General features: G+C 46.9%; 3 protein-coding genes across 3 annotated transcripts; 2 read left to right on the top strand and 1 right to left on the bottom strand.

The window, feature by feature from the left end:
- Positions 1 to 21: 21 nt before the first annotated feature.
- LOC137843394 (aflatoxin B1 aldehyde reductase member 2-like) lies at positions 22 to 5,202 on the top strand. The gene is made up of 7 exons (XM_068658605.1): positions 22 to 265; positions 1,386 to 1,573; positions 2,092 to 2,196; positions 3,139 to 3,235; positions 3,464 to 3,563; positions 3,995 to 4,124; positions 4,660 to 5,202. Exons 1-7 carry the CDS (start codon positions 67 to 69, stop codon positions 4,819 to 4,821), a joined length of 981 nt encoding a protein of 326 aa, XP_068514706.1. The 5' UTR covers positions 22 to 66; the 3' UTR covers positions 4,822 to 5,202.
- A 304-nt stretch (positions 5,203 to 5,506) lies between these two features.
- MRTO4 (MRT4 homolog, ribosome maturation factor) lies at positions 5,507 to 8,058 on the bottom strand. The gene is made up of 8 exons (XM_068658612.1): positions 7,980 to 8,058; positions 7,848 to 7,906; positions 7,659 to 7,762; positions 7,491 to 7,572; positions 7,120 to 7,187; positions 6,693 to 6,844; positions 6,275 to 6,351; positions 5,507 to 5,809 (listed from the first exon to the last, which is right to left on the bottom strand). Exons 1-8 carry the CDS (start codon positions 8,005 to 8,007, stop codon positions 5,666 to 5,668), a joined length of 714 nt encoding a protein of 237 aa, XP_068514713.1. The 5' UTR covers positions 8,008 to 8,058; the 3' UTR covers positions 5,507 to 5,665.
- A 171-nt stretch (positions 8,059 to 8,229) lies between these two features.
- EMC1 (ER membrane protein complex subunit 1) lies at positions 8,230 to 19,452 on the top strand. Its single transcript, XM_068658604.1, has 23 exons — positions 8,230 to 8,362; positions 8,442 to 8,566; positions 8,779 to 8,844; positions 8,983 to 9,076; positions 9,514 to 9,642; positions 9,784 to 9,910; positions 10,245 to 10,394; positions 10,773 to 10,940; positions 11,411 to 11,482; positions 11,936 to 11,995; positions 12,214 to 12,336; positions 12,582 to 12,678; positions 13,548 to 13,664; positions 14,594 to 14,793; positions 15,024 to 15,173; positions 15,329 to 15,490; positions 16,365 to 16,484; positions 16,738 to 16,875; positions 17,269 to 17,442; positions 17,576 to 17,786; positions 17,991 to 18,075; positions 18,544 to 18,673; positions 18,913 to 19,452. Exons 1-23 carry the CDS (start codon positions 8,280 to 8,282, stop codon positions 19,090 to 19,092), a joined length of 2,961 nt encoding a protein of 986 aa, XP_068514705.1. The 5' UTR covers positions 8,230 to 8,279; the 3' UTR covers positions 19,093 to 19,452.
- The last annotated feature ends 238 nt before the right edge of the window (positions 19,453 to 19,690 follow it).

Below are 19,690 nucleotides of genomic sequence, written 5' to 3'. Positions count from 1 at the left end.
GCGGGGCGAGCAGCGAGCAACAAGGAGGCTCCCCCTGCCCGCGCCTGCCCAGTGCCAGAGGCAGCGATGGCGGCGAGAGGCGCGAGACCCGCTGTGGTGCTGGGCGCCATGGAGCTGGGGCGGCGGGTGGCTCCTGAGGGGAGCGCCCCGCTGCTGGACGCCTTCGTGCGGCGGGGCCACCGCCTGCTGGACACCGCGTACATGTACGCGGGCGGCGAGTCCGAGCGCATCCTGGGCTCGCTGCTGGCCGCCGGAGAGCACTCGGGTAACGGGCAGGGGGAAGGTGGTGAGGGGGGAGCAGGGGGCGGAGGGGAAGGGGTCATGGCTCGGTGCTGGGGTTGGTCCTCTTTAATATCTTAATCGATGGTATGAGGGGATTGAGTGCACCCTCAGTAAGTTTGCAGATGACACCAAGTTAGGTGCGTGTGTCGATCTGCTCGAGGGTAGGAAGGCTCTGCAGGAGGATCTGGATGGGCTGGACATGGGCTGAGGCCAACTGCATGAAGTTCAACAAGGCCAAGTGCCGGGTCCTGCACCTGGGGCGCAATAACCCCAAGCAGAACTACAGGCTGGGAGATGAGTGGTTGGAGAGCTGCCAGGCAGAGAAGGACCTGGGAGTGATGGTGGACAGTCAGCTGAATATGAGCCAGCAGTGTGCTCAGGTGGCCAAGAAGGCCAACAGCATCCTGGCTTGTATAAGAAGCAATGTGGCCAGCAGGACTAGGGAGGTGATCGTCCCCCTGTACTCGGCTCTGGTGAGGCCGCACCTCGAGTACTGTGTTCAGTTTTGGGCCCCTCGCTACAAGAAGGACATCGAGGTGCTTGAGCGGGTCCAAAGAAGGGCGACAAAGCTGGTGAGGGGCCTGGAGAGCAAGTCCTAGGAGGAGCGGCTGAGGGAGCTGGGCTTGTTCAGCCTGGAGAAAAGAAGGCTCAGGGGTGACCTTATTGCTCTCTATAGGTACATTAAAGGAGGCTGTAGAGAGGTGGGGGTTGGTCTGTTCTCCCACGTGCCTGGTGACAGGACGAGGGGGAATGGGCTGAAGTTGCACCAGGGAGGTTTTAGGTTGGATGTTAGGAAGAACTTTACTGAAAGGGTTGTGAGGCATTGGAATGGGCTGCCCAGGGAAGTGGTGGAGTCACCATCCCTGGAGGTCTTTAAAAGACATTTAGATGTAGAGCTTGGTGATACGGTTTAGTGGGGACTGTTAGTGTTAGGTCAGAGGTTGGACTCGATGATCTTGAGGTCTCTTCCAACCTAGAAATTCTGTGATTCTGTGAGGGCGCGACCCCCGGCCCTGAGGGGAAAGGGGCCATCCCTGGGCGCCCCGAGCCTGTTCCGTTCCCGCAGAGCCCCTGCTCATCGTTGCTCATTTTCTCTCTGCCAGTGGAAGTCGCCACCAAGGCCAACCCATGGGAAGGGAACACGCTGAAGCCCGAGTGCGTGAGATCGCAGCTGGAAGAGTCCCTGCGGAGGCTGAAGAGGACAAGCGTGGAGCTCTTCTACCTCCACGCCCCTGACCACGGCACCCCGGTGGAGGAGACTCTGCGTGCCTGCAATGAGCTGCACAAAGAAGTAAAGTGGGAAGAAGTCCAGTCCTGGACTGTCTCTTGATTCCCTCCCACCACATTTTAAATTGGGATGCTCGCTGCGTTCCTCTGCAGCGTGGGGTTTGCACAGCGCTAGGTGGGGGAAGCCATACAACTGGCACTCGTGCACATTCACCTAGTTCATGTGGTGCACTTTGTTCTCAGGCGTGCTTGGAACCGTTAGAACTTGTGAACTTTGTTTTCAGCTGTGTTAACAGACTAGGTTCAGATCAGTTCAGGTAATGGGTGAAGAATTCCTGAACTGTGTTGACCTAATAGTGCCACTGAAATTGGAAGTGTGAATTCAAAAGGAATGTGAAATAGGGGAAATGTTTTTGTTAGGTCTTATAATTCGTAATTATCTGGAAGAGCTGGACAGGGATGAGCAGAGAACTCTGGGCTAAATTTCAGTGACTGTCCCTTTCACCATACATATCTTGCACTGTTTACAAACACACTTTTAAAGCTTGGCTTTGAATATCCTTTTATTCCTTTTCTCTACAGGGGAAGTTTAAAGAACTCGGACTATCAAACTATGCAGCGTGGGAGGTCGCAGAAATCTGCTCCATCTGCAAATACAACAACTGGGTGATGCCAACTGTCTATCAGGTGAGGGATGTGGACCTTCCATGGTCCAGCAGATCTTTTGTGGAGGCTGAGACAGATTGAACTGAAAGAATCTGAGGCTTCAGACCAAAACAACGCACAGGTGGTTCTGTGTGTCTTAACAGCAGACAGCAATGGTCGGTCACCATGAGGCAGGGGCTGGGAGCCCCAAGTCTTAGAGTGGCTCCCAGTGTGCCAGATATAAACACTAAAAGGAAGCTGCTGCAGTTAGGCTGGCAAGTCCTTTCAGGACGCATTTCAGGACACATGTGAAGAGCAAGTTGAGTGAGATCACTTCCAAGAAAAAGCTGAGTATGCACTTTTTTTTTCTGGAGTTAATGAGTTGTGTGATGTGAAACTAAAATAATTTCTACATTGTTGTTTGCAGTACTGTAAGTCTGTTCCTAGGCAGCTAATGAACTGGTATGACCTGAAGCCACTCCTCTGGATAAGATGATAGTATTGTCTGGGAAGGGTGGGGAAAAGGCTGTTTGAGATCCTTTAATGCATGATTGATAAAGCTGTGATCTATGGAAAGGGGCACTCCCACACCATTTAATGGGAATAGCACTTTTGAGGAGGAATCTTGCTGCTGCAGATGTATTTTTTTTTTTCAGGAATGAGTAAAAAGTTAAATTATTTTCCCAGATTGCATATCTGCTGCAAGTCCAGATCCCAAAATGCCCAGTTTTGTTTATGAGCAGAAATTAAAATGAGAAGAAAAGCCTAATGAGGGATAGAAGTGCATTGCTCTGCAAATAAACTGTTGCTGCTGGCTGACAGACCTGGTGTCAACTCTAAATGATACCTGGGTGCCACCTGATAAGCAGATCTAAGTCATGACTTAACCAGCCAGGATTCGTGCTGGGAGGCCTGAAGCCATCCTGTGCACATCACTGCTATCATGAGCTAGTGTTTGAGGTTGTTGTCTTCACCTTTGTGCAGGGCATGTACAATGCAACCACTCGCCAGGTGGAAGCTGAGCTGTTCCCTTGCCTGAGACACTTCGGACTGCGGTTCTACGCCTACAATCCCCTGGCTGGTACGGGGAGGGGTGGGCAAGGAGGGGTACTGCGGGGTGGTGTGGGCTGGAGGGGTGTGACCACTGGAAAGGAGAGACAAAAATAGGTATGTGGTCACAGGAATTTGTTAAGGCATCATCCGGGTCAGGGATGCCTGGCTGGTCAAGGAGACTTTGAGACAAAAACACGTGGAATGGGGGCTGTAGAAGAGCCAGCTCATCACTAAACACGCTGCTGACCCTTTGCAGGAGGGCTGCTGACTGGAAAGTACAAGTATGAGGATAAAGACACTCGCAAACCCACTGGAAGATTTTTTGGGAATGACTGGGCTCAAGCCTACAGGGACAGGTGTGTCTTGTACCCCTGGAAGAATAGGGAGGTGGGACAGGAGTGGCTACATTTTCAAAAAACAAAACAAAAAATCAAAACCTTACAGTCTGCTGTGAGGAAGCAAAACTGACCGAATCTTGTGCAGTAATTCTATGCAGGCTTGTGTCCTTTCTGGGCTGCTGCAGGGCAGCCTTCATGCTGCCCTTGTTCAGGATTGGGGTAACGGCACTGAGCACCTCACTTCCTTCTGAACACGGCTGGGGCTGTGGCACATGACTGAGCTTTTCAGAGTGGTTTTGAGGCTCAGCTTCCCCGACTTGCAGGGGTGGATTGTGGAAGACCTCGGGGGCTACAGATAACTGTACGAGGCTCCCAAAAGCCTTTCATACTTGTTTAGTATATAGATTTATGATTCACAAGGGCAGTAACATTGATTTCTCTTCTTGCAGGTACTGGAAGAAGCACAATTTTGAAGGAATTGCCCTAGTAGAAAAAGCTCTGAAAGATGCTTATGGTTCCAACCCACCAAGCCTGACTTCTGCTGCTTTGCGTTGGCTGTACAATCACTCCAAACTGCAGGTAAGAGTTTGACCTGGCCATAACCAAGCAGTCTATGCAGCAGTACCTGAATTGGGCAGCTTTTGCAGCACGCAGTGGTTTACTGCATGCCTGTGGACAGTTATCTTTTAATCTAAATATCCTGTGGGTTCATGGTGGTTCAAAATGAAAATTGCCGTGCAGTCTCTGCCCATCAGGATGTAGGGGCAAGTCAGCTGTTGAAGATTTTAAGTGCCAGTTACTTTGGTCTTGGTTTCCCCACCAGCCAGCTTCTTTGCAGAGATGACTTAGCTTTTCACTGACTAGGAAGTCAGTGTTCATATTCCCCAGAATAGCCCCTGCCACCCTCATAAAGTGGGATTTAGCAGCCTTGAGGGGTAGGCACAGTTTGGAGATAGCAACTTGGAGTTCATGCGAGTTTAACTCCATTGCATCAGTTGCGTAAACATCCTGGAGTTACTGCGTTATCAGAAACATTTAAGGTTTGGCCTGAAATGGCTTGGGAGGTGAGCTGAGTTTCTAAGAGGAATTGCTTACCCTCAAATTGCTTTACAAGGGTTCTCTGGGAGACGCCGTTATCATCGGGATGTCCAGCTTGGAGCAGCTAGAGCAGAACCTTGAGTACAGCGAAGAGGGGCCCCTGCTCCCGCCTGTCGTGGAGGCCTTTGACGCAGCCTGGAACCTGACTGCGCACGACTGCCCCAACTATTTCCGCTAGACTGGGGTAGGGAAAAGAAAGTTGGTGCCATGAGAGGCTCAGCAGGAGGGTGAAGCACAGGTCTCTGGAAGCATAAGAGATACTTGCCCATGCCACCCCACTGATTGATATGGCAGGTTGTGATTTTTCTCGTAGTGATGAAGCTTTGTATGATTCATGTGCCTGTGCCTACACTACCCCCTTCAGCACTCGGTGCGTTGGGCCATGCTTTATACTGTCTCCCCTCCTAGAAGTTTGCCTTTACAGAGCACATGATGTAATTTAAAGATGCAGTTAATAGGAGAAAATAGAGAACGTAACTGGGTGAGGGTCTAGTGCTGCTTTCAGTTAATAAGGAATCTTAAATAATTATGTGAAAGAATAAAGCATTTTCCTAATCCAGTCCCTGCCTCTTAATTGTGGTGCTTTAACATGGTTGGTATTTCTCTGGCAGCCATAGCTCTTATCAGAAGATGAGCCCAAACCGATAACCTTACCTACCAGGTGTGTTATGTCAAAACAAGAATTACCAAGTAGTTGGTGTATATAGGGAAATTTCTGCTACGAGCATTTGCCAGTCTTCAACTCTACACCCAGAACTAAACTTGGCCTAAGTCGTCTACAGAGCTAAACTGGACCCTAATGAAACAGGAGTCTTGGGATTTCCTTGGATCCCAGCAGCACTCATACAGCACCGACACCAAGCTGAAGTTTTATATACATTTATATTAAAAAAGCATAGATCATCTTTTAACAAGATTTGAGTTAGCCATACATCTTCTCCCTGCAAACAGGCAAGGAAAACATCCTCCCCTTTCATCTCTAAAACAGAGATCTGTCTAACATCCAAACACAAGGACTGCTGCTAGTCCTCACAGATGTCATCGTCTTCTTCCTCTTCATCTTCTTCCTCCTCGTCTCCCACAAGCTTCTGGAATTCTCCTGTCTCAGAGTTCCACACAAATTTGATGGTCACTTTAAACTCTGCCATCTCGTAGCCGAAGAGTTTCTAGGATAGAGCAGAAACCTGTCATTCTGAGCTGTTGTCTCTGTGGCCAATTTAACAATACAGGTACCATATAAGCTGGTTTTGAGAAATATTACATAGAACTGAATTTCCCTAGCAGCCAAGAGTTGGTGCTGCCCCATTTCCTTGATTGCTTGGGTTTAAGGAACACCAAAGTAGCACCTACTGAACAACCACCTTGGCCTCCAACACATCCCTTGGATTGCTGTTTTTTCAGCCTGGCTGTTAAACCCTGGTGTTCAGCTTTATCGCTGCAGAGGCAAAGCAGAGTTTTGGCACCCCCTTTAGGATATTCACTGCATCGCCCTGACCAATGCAAAGGACTGCACACCTTGGTCTAAGAACTGAGACCCCTGAGCAGAATTTAACCAAACAATTAATGATTTTGTCTCTGCAGAAATTCAGAGGAAATACTGGCTTGTGCAGGTGCTATGTCACATTACTCACCAGCACACGAGCTTGTTCAGGAGTCAGAACGTCCCCTTCTTTGCAGACTTCATAATCTGAAAGTAACGTCACCACACCTGCAGGAACAAAAGCTTTTGTAATAGCCTAAAAACAAACAAATAAAATGCATCTGGCTTCTGAATTGAATGCTAGTGTGCTGGCTGTAGGCTAGGCCCAGCTGTTTGCACCAAAAAAAGGATGGCAGAAAGTCAGCTGCTTCCCTGCTCCTGTGACTTCGGTTTGGGAAAGATAGTGCAAGAGGAATAAAAAAAAAAAATTTGAGCACCACCTGTACAAGGAGAAAGGTTTCCACCAGATTTTCTCCAACACTCAGTTCTCGTTACAGTTGACTAATATTCTCCTTAAAACAGCCTGCACAGACCTTACAGACCAAAACCGAAGCAGCCGCCTCACGTACCTTTCTTTAAAGCTGTTGGCAATCCCAGCTGCCGTAACTGAGGCTCCATGGAGTGGGGAAATTGCTCCAAGGGTCCTGCGTCGAGCGCGACGGTGTAAGTTGCCTTGTTCCCTGCTCGTGCGAAGTCCACCTCCTTGAATTTGGAGAACCAGCTGAGACAGATGGGCAATGAGAGGCTGAGCTACAGGAATGCTCCCTGGGCAGATTGCTCCATGTTTTTTTGTTTGTTTTCGTAGGGAGCAGAGGAAGGCAGCGCTTAACTGCAGGCTTTGCGCTGCTCCCTACTGTTGGAAATACCTAAAAAAACAGCACTGCTACTTGAGGTAGCATAAATCGGAGTGGCAGTAAGTGAGGTAGTCAGGGAGATGAGAAAGAGGCCATTCTGCACTTCAGAGTCACAGCTATGACATGGACATGTGATACTTACTCATCCACCTCCTCTTTGGTGCGGTTGGTGAAGAGGAGACCAACTTCCCCCCTCAGGTGTTTGCTGACCTGGAAGAAATAAGCCACGTGGGGGCTGAGGCAACATCCAGGCCACCATTTTCTAGAGTTCAGTCCTGTATGTTGGAATAAGCTTTGAAACAGACCCTAGAACCGTTTCTAATACTCAGTGTTGATTATTATCCACCCCTTTTGCACATCTGTGTGCAGGGGCAGATTAAACAGCACACGATACATGCAGAAAAAAGAACCAGGTGAACCCATGAGGGGGGCATTCTGTTCCACGGCCTGCTCCAAGCCAGACACGGCTTTGGGAGGCCCTGGCCAGCATCCCCTACTACCCTCAGCACCCACCTGGTGCAAGTTCTCCTTGTACTCGCTGCTCGGCTCCTTCCCCAGCGCCACCATCATGACTTTGTTCTTCCCGAAGAAAATCCTGCAGAGAGAGAGGAGGTGAAGGAGGGGGGGAGAAGCGCCTTGAATCCCAATTCCCCCTTCCCCACCCCGGGGCCGGCAGCTCACCGGCTGTGCTTCCAGGCGTTGCGGACGTCCTTCAGCTTGCTGTTCCTCATGTTGGCGACGGAGAAGACGAAGATGTGCTTGTAGGTGTCGGCGCATTTCCGCAGCTGTGTGAAGAGCCGTCAGTGGGGAGCGCACCGTGAGGTGGGGGGGGGGGGAACGGGGGAAACGCGGCGGCCGCGCGGGGCTCACCTCAGCGATCAGCGCCTGCTTGGCCTCCAGCCCCTTCTTGGGCGTCTTCGTCAGGGATACTGAGGGGAGATAATACGCGTTAGTGAGGGGAGATGAGGGGGGGACAGCCGGGGAGGGGAGCTGGGGGCTCACCCTTGCGGTCTCGCCTGGATTTCGGCATGGCGCCTGCGGGGCCCCGGCCGCCGCGGGGGCTGCTGGGAGAGGCGGCGGCGGGCTGCCCGCTGAGGGGGCCGGGGCTGGCTCCGGCTCCCCTGTGAGGGGCGGGGGCTGCCGCCGCTTCCCCTCACCCCGACCCGTTTCGGGCTGCTGTGGGGACACCGCCGCGGTTCTAGGTCCGGGTTTTCACTCAGGCAGCGTTGAGTGCGGCCCTAGGGAGGTGTTAAAGCCCCGGTTTCCTGTGGCGGGGCACGCTGGGAGCTTGGCGGTGCTGCTATGGCGGCGGGGCTGTGGGCGCTGCTGCTGCTGGTGCCGCTGGGCGCTGCTGTCTACGAGGACCAAGTGGGGAAATTCGACTGGTGAGTGCTTGGGGGGTGCCTCCTGGGGTTGCTCTGCCCTCGGTCCGCCTCACGGGCCCGGCGTCTTGTGTCCCCGCAGGAGGCAGCAGTACGTGGGGAAGCTGAAGTTCGCCTCCCTGGAGGCCGCGCAGGGCTCCAAGAAGCTGCTGGCGGCCACCCAGCAGAACGTGGTGGCCGCGCTCAGCTCCAGGAACGGCGAAATCCGTGAGTGAAGCGGGGCCGGGGGGGGGCAGAGCGCGGCTGGAGCCGTGGGGGGCTGAGGGCAGCGCGGTGCTGGGCTGGGGGAGCTTCAGCTGCTTCATTAGGGCAGGCAGGCTGCACCCTGCTGGAGCTTTTTGCTGTGGGTTTTAAAAATAACAACAGCTAAATACTCCTGGGGAGTGAATCTCGTTCTCATTTAACCGTGTTTCTTTCAGTGTGGCGCCATGTAGACAAAGCAACCCCCGAAGGAGCGATAGACGCGATGCTGGTCCATGGGCAGGGTAAGGAGAGCAGGCAGGTGTGAGCGATTGTCCTTAAAACAGGATCTCAGCCGTGTGTTGGGATCTGCGAGGCTTGCCAGAGCTCCTTGCTTTGTGGAGTTGTGGTGGACGTAAGCTTTGTGTTTGTTTCCTGAGCAGATGCGATCACCGTGTCCAATGCTGGGCGCATTCTGCGTTCCTGGGAGACCAACATTGGAGGGCTGAACTGGGAGACGTCACTGGACACTGGCAGGTAAGACTCGTGTTTGGGCTGTGTTCTTCCCTTTGTCGTGGTGGCCTACAGAGGAGGAAGGGGGTCTCCTACTTTGGATCTGTGTTATGGGGATATATTGGATGTGAGGTTTCCAAAATAACATCTGGATAAATTCTATAGCGATGCACAATTAGTTGAATTTAATGCTGTTTTTGTGTCTTTGCTAACCAGTAGTAGACGATACACTTTTTATTTCATGGGTGTTTTCTTTTCTTCCCACATACAATGTTAAACGTGTTTGCATTGGGCTATTTAGATTCCAGTCAAATGATCAGGCTCGAAATCAGCAAGGATAGCTAAAGTGACTTGTAAGCTGTACTTCAAGATAGGCCTTAAATATTTGAAGGAGGTGTTCAATAGGGTGATTTTTATCCTAAAGATTACTTTCTAATTCATTGTTTCTGACTTGTGTTTAGTTTCCAGACAGCTAGTTTGGTGGGGCTACAGGACACGGTGAAGTACGTGGCAGTCCTGAAGAAAGCAGCTATCTCCCTTCACTACCTGTCCAACGGGCACCTGAAATGGGTAGAACACTTACCAGAAAGGTGAGAATGTATTTTCAGTAGAAGCGTAAACTTTTGTCAGACTCTGATGCCTTGGGGATAAAAGGATGCTGTACTTGTCTTATGCTTCTGCAAACGATGACATGAGAAAGAGGTGCTTCATTGCCACTGCTTCTCTTGCAGTGAGAGTACTCGGTACCAGCTGTTATATTCCCGTGGGACCGGAGTGATCCATGTGCTTGGAATCGTTCCCCAGAGCCACTTGAATGTTTTAACGTTCAGTGTAGAAGATGGAGAAATCACAGAACAGGTAATGCTTGATCATGGCTCCAAAATGTTGAGCTTGATGTTAATAAACGTGTTGTGCAGAGTAATTAATTGTTAGTGTGATGCAATTAAACTTCCCTTTCACCATGGCATTGCCTCCTGGCCAAGAAATGGATTTCACCATTGAATGCCCTGAAAGCAATCTTAATTGTCCTTGTAGTTGCTAGTCAAGACCATTTTGGAAATCAGAGCGTGATAGACAGTTTATCCCGGGGTCATGTGTAAAAATAATTCTATCTTAAATATCTTTGGCTGTGGCCGATTTTTTTTTGAAGACTTTTATGCCGTTGACATCTTCATTATGTCTCAATTGGCAGACCAAAGTAGCAGCCCCGTGGCTGAAGAGCTTAAACGGAGCATGCAGCGTGGTGGGGGAGGCAGTGCTGGTGTGTGCAGACGTGGATACGCATTCTCTTTATGTTTGCTCCTTGGAGACAGAGCAGGAAATGAAGCAGATCCCACTGCAGGTGAGCAGTACTGAGAGAGCACTGTACACAATTCATTGCCCAACTAATTTGGGGCCTGACTGAGCCTGGGAGTACAGCAGTTCTATTCTCAAACTGCAGAACGACTGAAGAGGTGTGTGTTTGGGGGGGGGAGGGGCGTGATCCAGAAGTTGAGGGAAAGGAGAGAAAACTACGTATTGTGTCTGTATCAGTACTTCTGGATTGATGTTTCCAGAGCTTTGCTTCAAGGGTAATCCAGCTCTCCTTGCTTTTTCTCTTTTTTTTTCTTTCCTGATGGAACTTTTTCATAAAATGTATATTGCTGCTGATAAAAGGAAGCTATTCGTTTCACTGAAGAAAAAGTTTTCATGACAACATATGCTTCTCTCCTTTCCACAGTCACTTGACCTGGAGTTTGCTGATGGCTTCCAGCCCAGGGTGTTGGCCACTCAACCCAATCTAATCAATGCCTCACGGACTCAGTTCTTCTTGCAATTGTCTCCTACCCACTTCTCTCTGCTGCAGTACAAACATGGGCTGCTCAGCCACCTTCGAGACTTCCAACAGGTAATCAAAAATGAGCATTTAACTGAGAGGGCTGATTACAGCTTAAAAACAAACACCCCTGTGCTAAGTGTTTTTAACAAGCTGCTGAGCTTCTTTTTTTCAATTGTGTTCTCTGCTGCAACATCTGAAAACCATTTGGTTGCATTTATAGCATCAGCTGACATGTTTCCAAAAGTGGGTTTTGTTATACTTTGTTGCTGGTAGCTGTCAGCATTGAGATGGCTTCCTGGGTTTGAGGTGGATGGAGAGATGCGTGTATCTATGTGACCTGTCTTAGGAATATTTTCAGCTTTAGAGTTTTCTGTTTGTTTGTTTTTTGGTGAAACAATACAATTAAAAAATTGACTGTGAAAGCTTATCTGTTAATTCTGCACTGGCTTAATTTGTTTCATGGGTAGTTTTTGTTGAGGTTTGGGGTTTTTCTTGTTTGTTTTATGACTTTCTGCTTCTTTTATTTTTTTTTTTCTCAGGCAGCCCTGGTGAGCTTTGCAACAACTGGAGAGAAGACTGTGGCTGCTGTGCTGACCTGCAGGAGTGAACTGGTTGGTGCAATTTGCTGGTACTATGTAGCAGAGCTCCGTAGTGTGGCTGTTCCTTGGGGTGGGTTCCGCAAGTGTTTTCCTTCATAGGCCAAGGGATGACTAGCAGCTGTAGAGAGCAAGATTTAATTATCTTCTCAGACGTAGGATGTCAATGGTCATGCAAGCAGATCTTGATTACATTCACAGCTAAGGCTATCCCTGGCTTGGTGAGGCATGCTGTCCTATGTACAGCCTGCTTTTTGCTTTTTTTTTTTTTTTTTTTTAGCATTGGCTAGTGCTGTGTCGCTAGTGTGTAACCCAGAAGTCTACTTTACTGATGTGAACTTTATCAGAACTATCTCCTGCCTGACTTAAGAGTCAAGCTGAGACTTGTCAGGCAGTCAAAAAACATTTTATTTTTATTTTTTATACTTCCATTGGGGACTCAAGCCATGTTACCTCTTCTCATTTCAGAAACCTGTAAACTCTGATGACCTTTATGCAGGAAATGCTCTGGAGGATTCCCAGAAACAGGTATAAGGCAGGTTGTTCTCAAGAATGGAAGTACTTGACAGTCCATTTTCTTCCTTTGCTTGTTGGAGCAAAATGTAAAAGGTGTCGTACCACTTCCACACAAATAATGCAGAACCATCTAGAAGCCATAGTTCTTGCTCAACATGAAATTCTTGTGCAGAATTTGGCGTGGCATTTAAGTTCAACTCAGCATTTTTTTTTTTTGCATGATATTACAGGAATCCTTAACCTGTTCCAATCAAACCTACAATATTAATCTCTACCTGGTTGAAACTGGACAAAGGTTGTTGGATACCACAATTACCTTTAACCTGGAGCATAATGGTGCCAAACCAGAGCAGGTGAGCAGGGAGAGATTACTTCAATCCTGTGATTTATGAGACTTGCAATACCCTTATACCCTGATTTGGCAGGATTTGTAGAGCTGCCCAGATGAGATGCAAGGCATTCTGTGAATGTACAGGATTACTGTGTGCAATTGTACCATTTGCTCATTTCACCTCAGAGGCCTGAGGTTTTGCTTTCCTCCAAGAAGGTGATGTGATCATTAACCTTATTGTTTTGCTCGCCTTTTATTTTTTTCCAGCTATATATCCAAGTTTTCCTGAAGAAGGATGACTCTGTGGGCTATCGAGCATTGGTGCAAACAGAAGACCACATGCTGATGTTCCTTCAGCAGCCAGGTAATTAGCATGAACAGCTAACCTGGTCTGTTTTTTGTTTTTTTTTTTTTTTACCAGTGTATACCTTCTTGTTGTAGGACGAGAAGATTCCAGTGCTGTACAACCCAGTTCTTGTATCTTATAAATGTGTTCTTTGGAAACTGCCAAAATTAATTGAAATCTCTTGAGCTTTATCCCCTGAAACTATATCTCCTGAAAGATACTGGAGGCTTGCATCATCTTTCACCCTCTTTCACATCTTTCATAGGAAACTATTCTGTGATATTTGTACAGACAGAGCCTTTGGATTTTTATTTTGATTTATTTATTTTAGATTTCAAAACTCTTAATGTAGGATGAGACCTTAACCTGTGTTGTAAAGTTTCCTCAATGTTTCTTCAGGAAAAAATCCTCATGGCAGAAATGCTAATTTGGACAAAGGGTTGAAAGTCCATTTTGGTGACATGAATATTATAGGGGTTAAAAGGCATCTGTAAGTTCATACTGAATATTAAATATTTTGAATAAACTTTACAGATTTCAACCCTTTTAAAACATTAAATCGGTTTTAGTGTTCTTGAGCTTTTTTTTTTTTTTTTTTTTTTTCAATAGTGGCTCCAGTTGCATAATGTATCGGTCTGTCCATGAAAAAGCAAAGTGTGTTTTATTAGGTTTATTCTATTTTGCATTTAATGAAGAACAATGATTTGCATTTGAAGCACCAGGAAGATATTTCTATACCAAGTAATGATTTTTCCTCCAAAAGCGTTTTCTCGGAGATTAAGATGAAAGGGCTTTATGAGCAACACCAACTAGGCATAGCACAGATATGTAGTATGCTCTTACTTTATTTTGATTTTTCCCAATATCCTACTCATATTTCTTACCAGGAAAAGTTTTATGGAGTAGAGAGGAGTCACTGGCAGAAGTGGTGAGCTTGGAGATGGTGGATCTACCTCTCACAGGTGCACAGGCTGAGTTGGAGGGAGAGTTTGGAAAGAAAGCAGGTAAGCCATAGACTTAACGAGATTATGCACGAGTTTCTTTTTTCTTCCTGAACAAATATTTTCTTTTTCATCTGATCTGAGAGTTGAGATTGAGATTTCAACTCCTGGCAATTCAAGTGAGCAGAAATAAACCCATATTTGTTTAAAGTTCAGTGCCAAAGGTAGAGCAGGTGAATGTATTACATTCTTACAGTCAAAAATAGTTGGCAGCAGTAGGAGGGATTTTGGCCATCTCCCTTAAAAATTTCCCTTTGATCCTCTTATAGTGTTCTTTCTGGAAGACTCCTTTGCAATAGCTTTTGTTTTTGCTTTGTTTTGTTTTTTCTTGCTGTCCTGGATGCAGCCATTCAAGGTAACCTCAGACTGCATGCAGTGTTGTCTAATCCTTGTCTAATCCTTCTGACTAACGCCTTCTAGTGGAACTCAATCTGCTTTTTGCTTGCTTTCCCAGTGGTGAAATATATGTGAAGCCTGCTGGTTTTGCTCCTTTCAAGTAGCAAAGTATAAACCCTAATTGGGTAGAATTAAGTATTTTTTAACTACAAGTGTTTTTGTTGCTCTAAGTGATGAGTGCAGAGGGGAGATACTGACCTTGTAGGTGGGTTAGCTTTAGGAGGGTGCTTGCTGCAAGCCTGCCAGCAAGAAAGAAGGAACATTAAGGAAGAGATCCTCTACACTGCAGGAAGGTTTGCTTTCAGTTGGTGAGAATGTCCTTTGGAATAAACTACACTAGTGGCAAGAAGGTTGGTAAATGTTAGAAGGTGTGTCATAAGCGATAACTATAACCCTGCTTTTCTGCATGGGAAGGCAGAGGCAAACGGCTGTCCTAGGTTTGTGCATGGCTGTGGTTTTTCTGCTGGTCAAGATTGGTAATTGTGGAGTGGGATGTAACCTTTTTCCCCTTGTTATCACCATTGGTCTATTTGCAGATGGTTTGCTGGGGATGTTTCTGAAGCGGTTGTCCTCCCAGCTTATCCTGCTGCAAGCCTGGACTGCCCATCTTTGGAAAATGTTTTATGATGCCAGGAAACCCCGGAGTCAGATTAAAAATGAGATTAACATTGACAATTTAGCCAGAGATGAGTTCAACCTCCAGAAAATGATGGTGATGGTCACTGCTTCAGGAAAGGTGAGGAAGTCAGGGTAAGAACCTGATTCTGGGCTGAAGTTTAGAGTCTCAGCACTGAATTTCTCCCGTTTCTACCTGTGCTTGAGTAGAATGTCTTGAGGAGATGTTTTGTGGTAGCTTTGGATAGGGACTAAAATTATTTTTCCTTGTCATACTTGGAATAAGGATGCAGTACTTGAATGTGAGAGATGTGTTCTTAACTTCGGGTTTTATTGTGTCTCTCTGCTCAGCTTTTTGGCATTGAAAGCAGTTCTGGCACCATCTTGTGGAAGCAGTACCTCAGGAATGTGAGACCGGGTGCCTCTTTTAAGCTGATGGTCCAAAGAACAACAGCCCATTTCCCCCACCCTCCACAATGCACCTTGCTTGTTAAGGACAAGGTGAGTCCCTTTCCTCCATCACCCATGATGTGGTCTCGATAGAAAAATCTCTTCAGTGGTCCAGGCAGAATACTTTGATGGAATAGTGAATGCTGGCAGGTGGCAGGTAGACAAGCACCTCTTTTGTCTGACTTAAAGTTTTGCATCTTTTTTAGGAAACCAAAATGAGCTTTCTGTATGTCTTTAACCCTATCTTTGGGAAGAGAAGTCAAGTAGCACCCCCTGTTTTGAAGCGTCAGATTCTTCAGACTTTGCTTCTGCCTATTATGGATCAAGACTATGCCAAAGTACTGCTTCTGATCGATGATGAGTACAAGGTAAATTGCTTTGCCTGGAGACAGTTTTCTTCATGTTATGGCTAATGATATCTCTTGGAGCAAAACAAAAAGATGTTGAGTTTAAAAAAAAATATAAAAAAATCAAAGATGTTTAAGGAGGATCCGGGAAACTACAGGCCAGTCAGTCTCTCCTCTTAAGGTCAAGGGACGGGATCCTCCCCCTCTGCTCTGCCCTGGTCAGGCCTCACCTGGAGTACTGTGTCCAGTTCTGGGCTCCCTGGTACAAAAAAGACAGGGATCTCCTGGAAGGAGTCCAGCGAAGGGCCACAAAGGTGATACGAGGCCTGGAGCATCTCCCCTGTGAAGAGGGGCTGAGAGTCCATGCAGCCTTGAGAAAAGAAGACTGAGAGGGGATCTTACTAATTTTTATGAGTATCTTAAGTGTGGGAGACAGAGGGATTTGGCCAACCTCTTTTCAGTGGTTTGTGGGGACAGGACAAGGGGCAACAGCCACAAATGGAGCCCAGGCAGTTCCGCCCCAACATGCAGAAGAATTTCATGGGAGGGTGACGGAGCACTGGGGCAGGCAGCCCAGGGAGGTTGTGGAATCTCCTCCTCTGGAGATATTCAAGGCCTGTCTGGATGCCTACCTGGGCGGCTTGCTCTGAGGAACCTGCTTTGGCAGGGGGGCTGGACCTGATGATCTCTGGAGGTCCCTTCCAACCCCTACAGTTGTTTGATTCTGTGAATTGCGTTTTACACAAAAATAGGAGATTATCCTGATGAGACAGACCTCGTCCTGTTGAAAATGTTTCAATTAATCTGCCTGTGTTTTGTTGGTTTTTTTTTGTTTGTTTGTTTTGTTTGTCTTTCAGTTCAGTTTTAACCTGTTTAAATTTCTTTGCTTTTCCAGGTTACAGCTTTCCCGGCAACTAAGAATGTTCTTCGTCAGTTAGAAGAAATAGCCCATTCTATCTTCTTTTATCTAGTGGATGCTGAGCAGGGCAGGCTCTCCGGATTCAGGCTGAAAAAGGTGTGGAAGATGTATTGCAATCTAAGTGATTTTACTTTCTTAAACATCTACTGGATAGTGGTAGATCTTTTCAGTGGGTTTATATAGCTTGGCATGGAATAGAAGTAATCCTGCTGACTTATGTCTTCTAGGCTTTAAATGTGTCTTAAAAATTTTAAAATCTAAAAGCAGAGAAAGTTCCCTTTGTTTTACTGGTGAAGATGGTTTCTGAGGACAAGATAAAACCTCCTGCGTTGTGCTTTTCTCCTTGTAGGACCTTACAACGGATGAGATCTGGGAGGTGTTCATATCCCCTGAAGTACAAAAGATAGTAGCAGTGAAAGGGAAGAGATCCAATGAGCATGTGCACTCACAAGGCCGCGTGATGGGAGATCGCAGTGTTCTCTATAAGGTGCTGTAGGAACTTTTTGTTGATGCATTAGCTCACTGCAACATTTCAACACCTTTTGTAGGCACTAGGCTGAGATTAAGCCTTCGCCCTGTGTTGCCTTTTTTCCTATATGTATCCGTATTTTTTCCTATCTATATCTATATCAATATCCATAACTTCTTGCAGATGAGACTAATTTTGATGCAGGTTTTATTTATAAAATCTTTTCTTGCAGCAATTAAATCAGTCAAATGTATGATGATGGGGAAATTGCTGCTGGTTTCTCCATAGGGTTTGTGTGAGTAGGATGCTTTGTTTTGTGTGACTAGTCCTGGATGAAATGCAGATAAGCATGTTGCCTGTGGCACTAAAAGCAAGGGTTTCACTTGTTGTTTTTTTTTCCTGCTGCTATAGTCCTTGAATCCAAACCTGCTTGCTGTGGTGACAGAGAGCACAGATACACATCATGAGCGCACTTTCGTTGGAATATATCTGATTGATGGAGTCACAGGCAGAATCATCCACTCTTCGGTACAAAAGAAAGCAAAGGGGCCTGTCCACATGGTCCATTCGGAGAACTGGGTGGTGGTAAGGAGTATTATTCTGTCCTTCCTGTTTAGGAGATAGGATGTGGAGAAGATGCTTGGACCATCCTCTGTTGACTCTGTTTCCTGCTGTTGACTCAATGTACTCTACATTCCTAAAACCCCTCTCGTTTCAGTATCAGTACTGGAACACAAAAGCGCGTCGGAATGAGTTCACTGTGCTGGAGCTGTATGAGGGGACGGAGCAATACAATGCCACAGCCTTCAGCTCCCTGGACCGCCCGCTTTTACCTCAGGTCCTCCAGCAGTCTTATATCTTCCCCTCTGCTATCAGTGCCATGGAAGCCACCATCACTGAGCGGGGCATCACCAGCCGTCACTTGCTCAGTAAGTGGGAGCTGCTTTGATCTGAATGTTTGTGTTACGTGCATAAACCAGGCATTGTGCTCAGATGAATTTCTCTGGCTAAAATCCTGCTTGTTGTGGGCTGTTTTGGAGTCCTGGATGTGCACCAGGAGAGCATTTGTGTTAGTCATTAGAAAATGCTGTCAGAAATGACTGTTTTTAAGATGCACTTCTTTTAATGCACAGTTGGGCTTCCCTCTGGGGCTATCCTCTCTCTTCCAAAGGCTCTGCTGGATCCTCGTCGCCCAGAGATTCCTACAGAGCAGACCAGGTAGGCAAGGCACAATAACGGTTGTTCCTGGGCAGCTTTGAATAGTGATGGATTTTGTGTATAATATAGTGTGAAGTAGAACAATTTGTCCTGGACAGAATAAGGGTAATTCTTGCATGAATTTAAGTGAGGCTACTTTGCTCCCAGTCTGTATTACAGCAGGTCTTACTGTTAGCAAAAAGCCTCTTGTCTGCACTCTAAGAAGTAGGTGTCTAATGGGCTGAAGTTTTTAAGAGTGACACAGAAAAAAATGTAGAACTCTAAAAGGAGGCTGCTCCAGTGTAGCCTGATCCAGCTGGCATGCTTGGTTTGTCTTACAGTAAAAAAGAATCTGCGCTGGGGAAAAGCTGCTGAGTTTGCTGTTTTAGTTCACTAACTTGTGATGATTAGGTGGTGTCCTTTGCATGCTGTGTGTATAGCTGGGTTTTGGTTTCTCTTTAAATACCTTTCTTTTGAAATACCTTTCAGAGAAGAGAACTTGATTCCATACTCCCCTGATGTGCAGATCCATGCTGAGAGGTTTATCAACTACAATCAAACTGTATCCCAAATAAGAGGGATTTATACAGCCCCCTCTGGTCTAGAGTCTACGTGTTTGGTGAGTAAAAGGGAAACACTTCCATGTAGAGCTGTGGAATTTGTGGGGGGAGCAGTGTGATATGGTAGCCTGTGACAAGCAGGTCTGTAACTTCAGATCATGTAGCTGCTCACTGCTTAATTATTTCTTCTTGTAATCAGAACTGTAGATGTGGGTTAGTTTTTTTTGTTTTTAATTTTTAAATGTAAATGCGTTTCTGCAGGAAGCTGCACTACCTGCTCACAGTGTTGTCTCTCTAGGTTGTTGCATATGGCCTGGACATCTACCAGACCCGAGTGTACCCCTCAAAGCAGTTTGATGTCCTGAAAGATGACTACGACTACGTGCTGATAAGCAGTGTCCTCTTTGGGCTAGTTTTTGCTACTATGATCACAAAGAGACTGGCTCAGGTGAAACTGCTGAACCGTGCCTGGCGGTAAGGCTACGTGTGATGAAGAATGAGGCTGGAGAAAGGTACCTGGGACCTGGGCTGGTTTGTGACCTGTGACCCAGCATCGCCCCTGGGCTCAGTTAGAGATGCCATCCTGAGTGACCATGATGAATGTAAACGTTAATCTTGCGTTTCTACTGGAAGATACATACAAGGAAAAGCTGCTTGTACAACAAAACGGTATGTTTCCTGAGAAGAAATGGAAGAGAGAGAGTGAAGAGACAGAAGGATGTTGTGACTGTATAAAACAAAACAAAACACTCCCAGACCTCCCTGCGCTCTCTGTTAAAGCCCTAAAATCCCTGTTTTCAGTGAAGATAATACTAAAGGTGTGTTCTGTGGATGCTCACCTCTTCTTCTGACTGAGAATCGTGGTGATGGAAGGATGCAGACTGACACCAGTTGCAATTTGGATGGAGCTGTGGGAACTGGGTTGGGGGCTTGTGAGGTGAAAGTCACTTTAGTGTGGGGGGAAACTGCCTCATCGGGCTTTGGAGGGGCGGGAGGGAGGAGGAATGTGACTGTGAATTCTCTCCGTGAACTGTATTTATTACAACACCGCTCTCTTCCACTCCTCACCGCCTGCT

This window comes from Anas acuta, chromosome 22 (assembly GCF_963932015.1).
Source record: "Anas acuta chromosome 22, bAnaAcu1.1, whole genome shotgun sequence".
NCBI classification, from domain to species: Eukaryota; Metazoa; Chordata; class Aves; order Anseriformes; family Anatidae; genus Anas; species Anas acuta.
The sequence above is the reverse complement of the archived record's forward strand: the minus strand, read 5'-3'. Positions and strand labels throughout refer to the sequence as shown.

What these genes read in the sequence shown, in the direction of transcription:
- LOC137843394 (XM_068658605.1), top strand. Translation starts at nt 67, where the DNA reads ATGGCGGCGAGAGGCGCGAGACCCGCTGTGGTGCTGGGCGCCATGGAG. An exon ending in GGCCGCCGGAGAGCACTCGG is followed by an intron (nt 266 to 1,385) that starts GTAACGGGCAGG and finishes TCTCTCTGCCAG; the next exon opens with TGGAAGTCGCCACCAAGGCC. An exon ending in GCTCAAGCCTACAGGGACAG is followed by an intron (nt 3,564 to 3,994) that starts GTGTGTCTTGTA and finishes CTCTTCTTGCAG; the next exon opens with GTACTGGAAGAAGCACAATT.
- MRTO4 (XM_068658612.1), bottom strand. Translation starts at nt 8,007, where the DNA reads ATGCCGAAATCCAGGCGAGACCGCAAGG. An exon ending in ACCAAAGAGGAGGTGGATGA is followed by an intron (nt 6,845 to 7,119) that starts GTAAGTATCACA and finishes CATCTGTCTCAG; the next exon opens with CTGGTTCTCCAAATTCAAGG. An exon ending in CTGAACAAGCTCGTGTGCTG is followed by an intron (nt 5,810 to 6,274) that starts GTGAGTAATGTG and finishes GCTCTATCCTAG; the next exon opens with AAACTCTTCGGCTACGAGAT.
- EMC1 (XM_068658604.1), top strand. Translation starts at nt 8,280, where the DNA reads ATGGCGGCGGGGCTGTGGGCGCTGCTGCTGCTGGTGCCGCTGGGCGCT. An exon ending in GATGCTGGTCCATGGGCAGG is followed by an intron (nt 8,845 to 8,982) that starts GTAAGGAGAGCA and finishes TTTCCTGAGCAG; the next exon opens with ATGCGATCACCGTGTCCAAT. An exon ending in ATGGTGCCAAACCAGAGCAG is followed by an intron (nt 12,337 to 12,581) that starts GTGAGCAGGGAG and finishes ATTTTTTTCCAG; the next exon opens with CTATATATCCAAGTTTTCCT.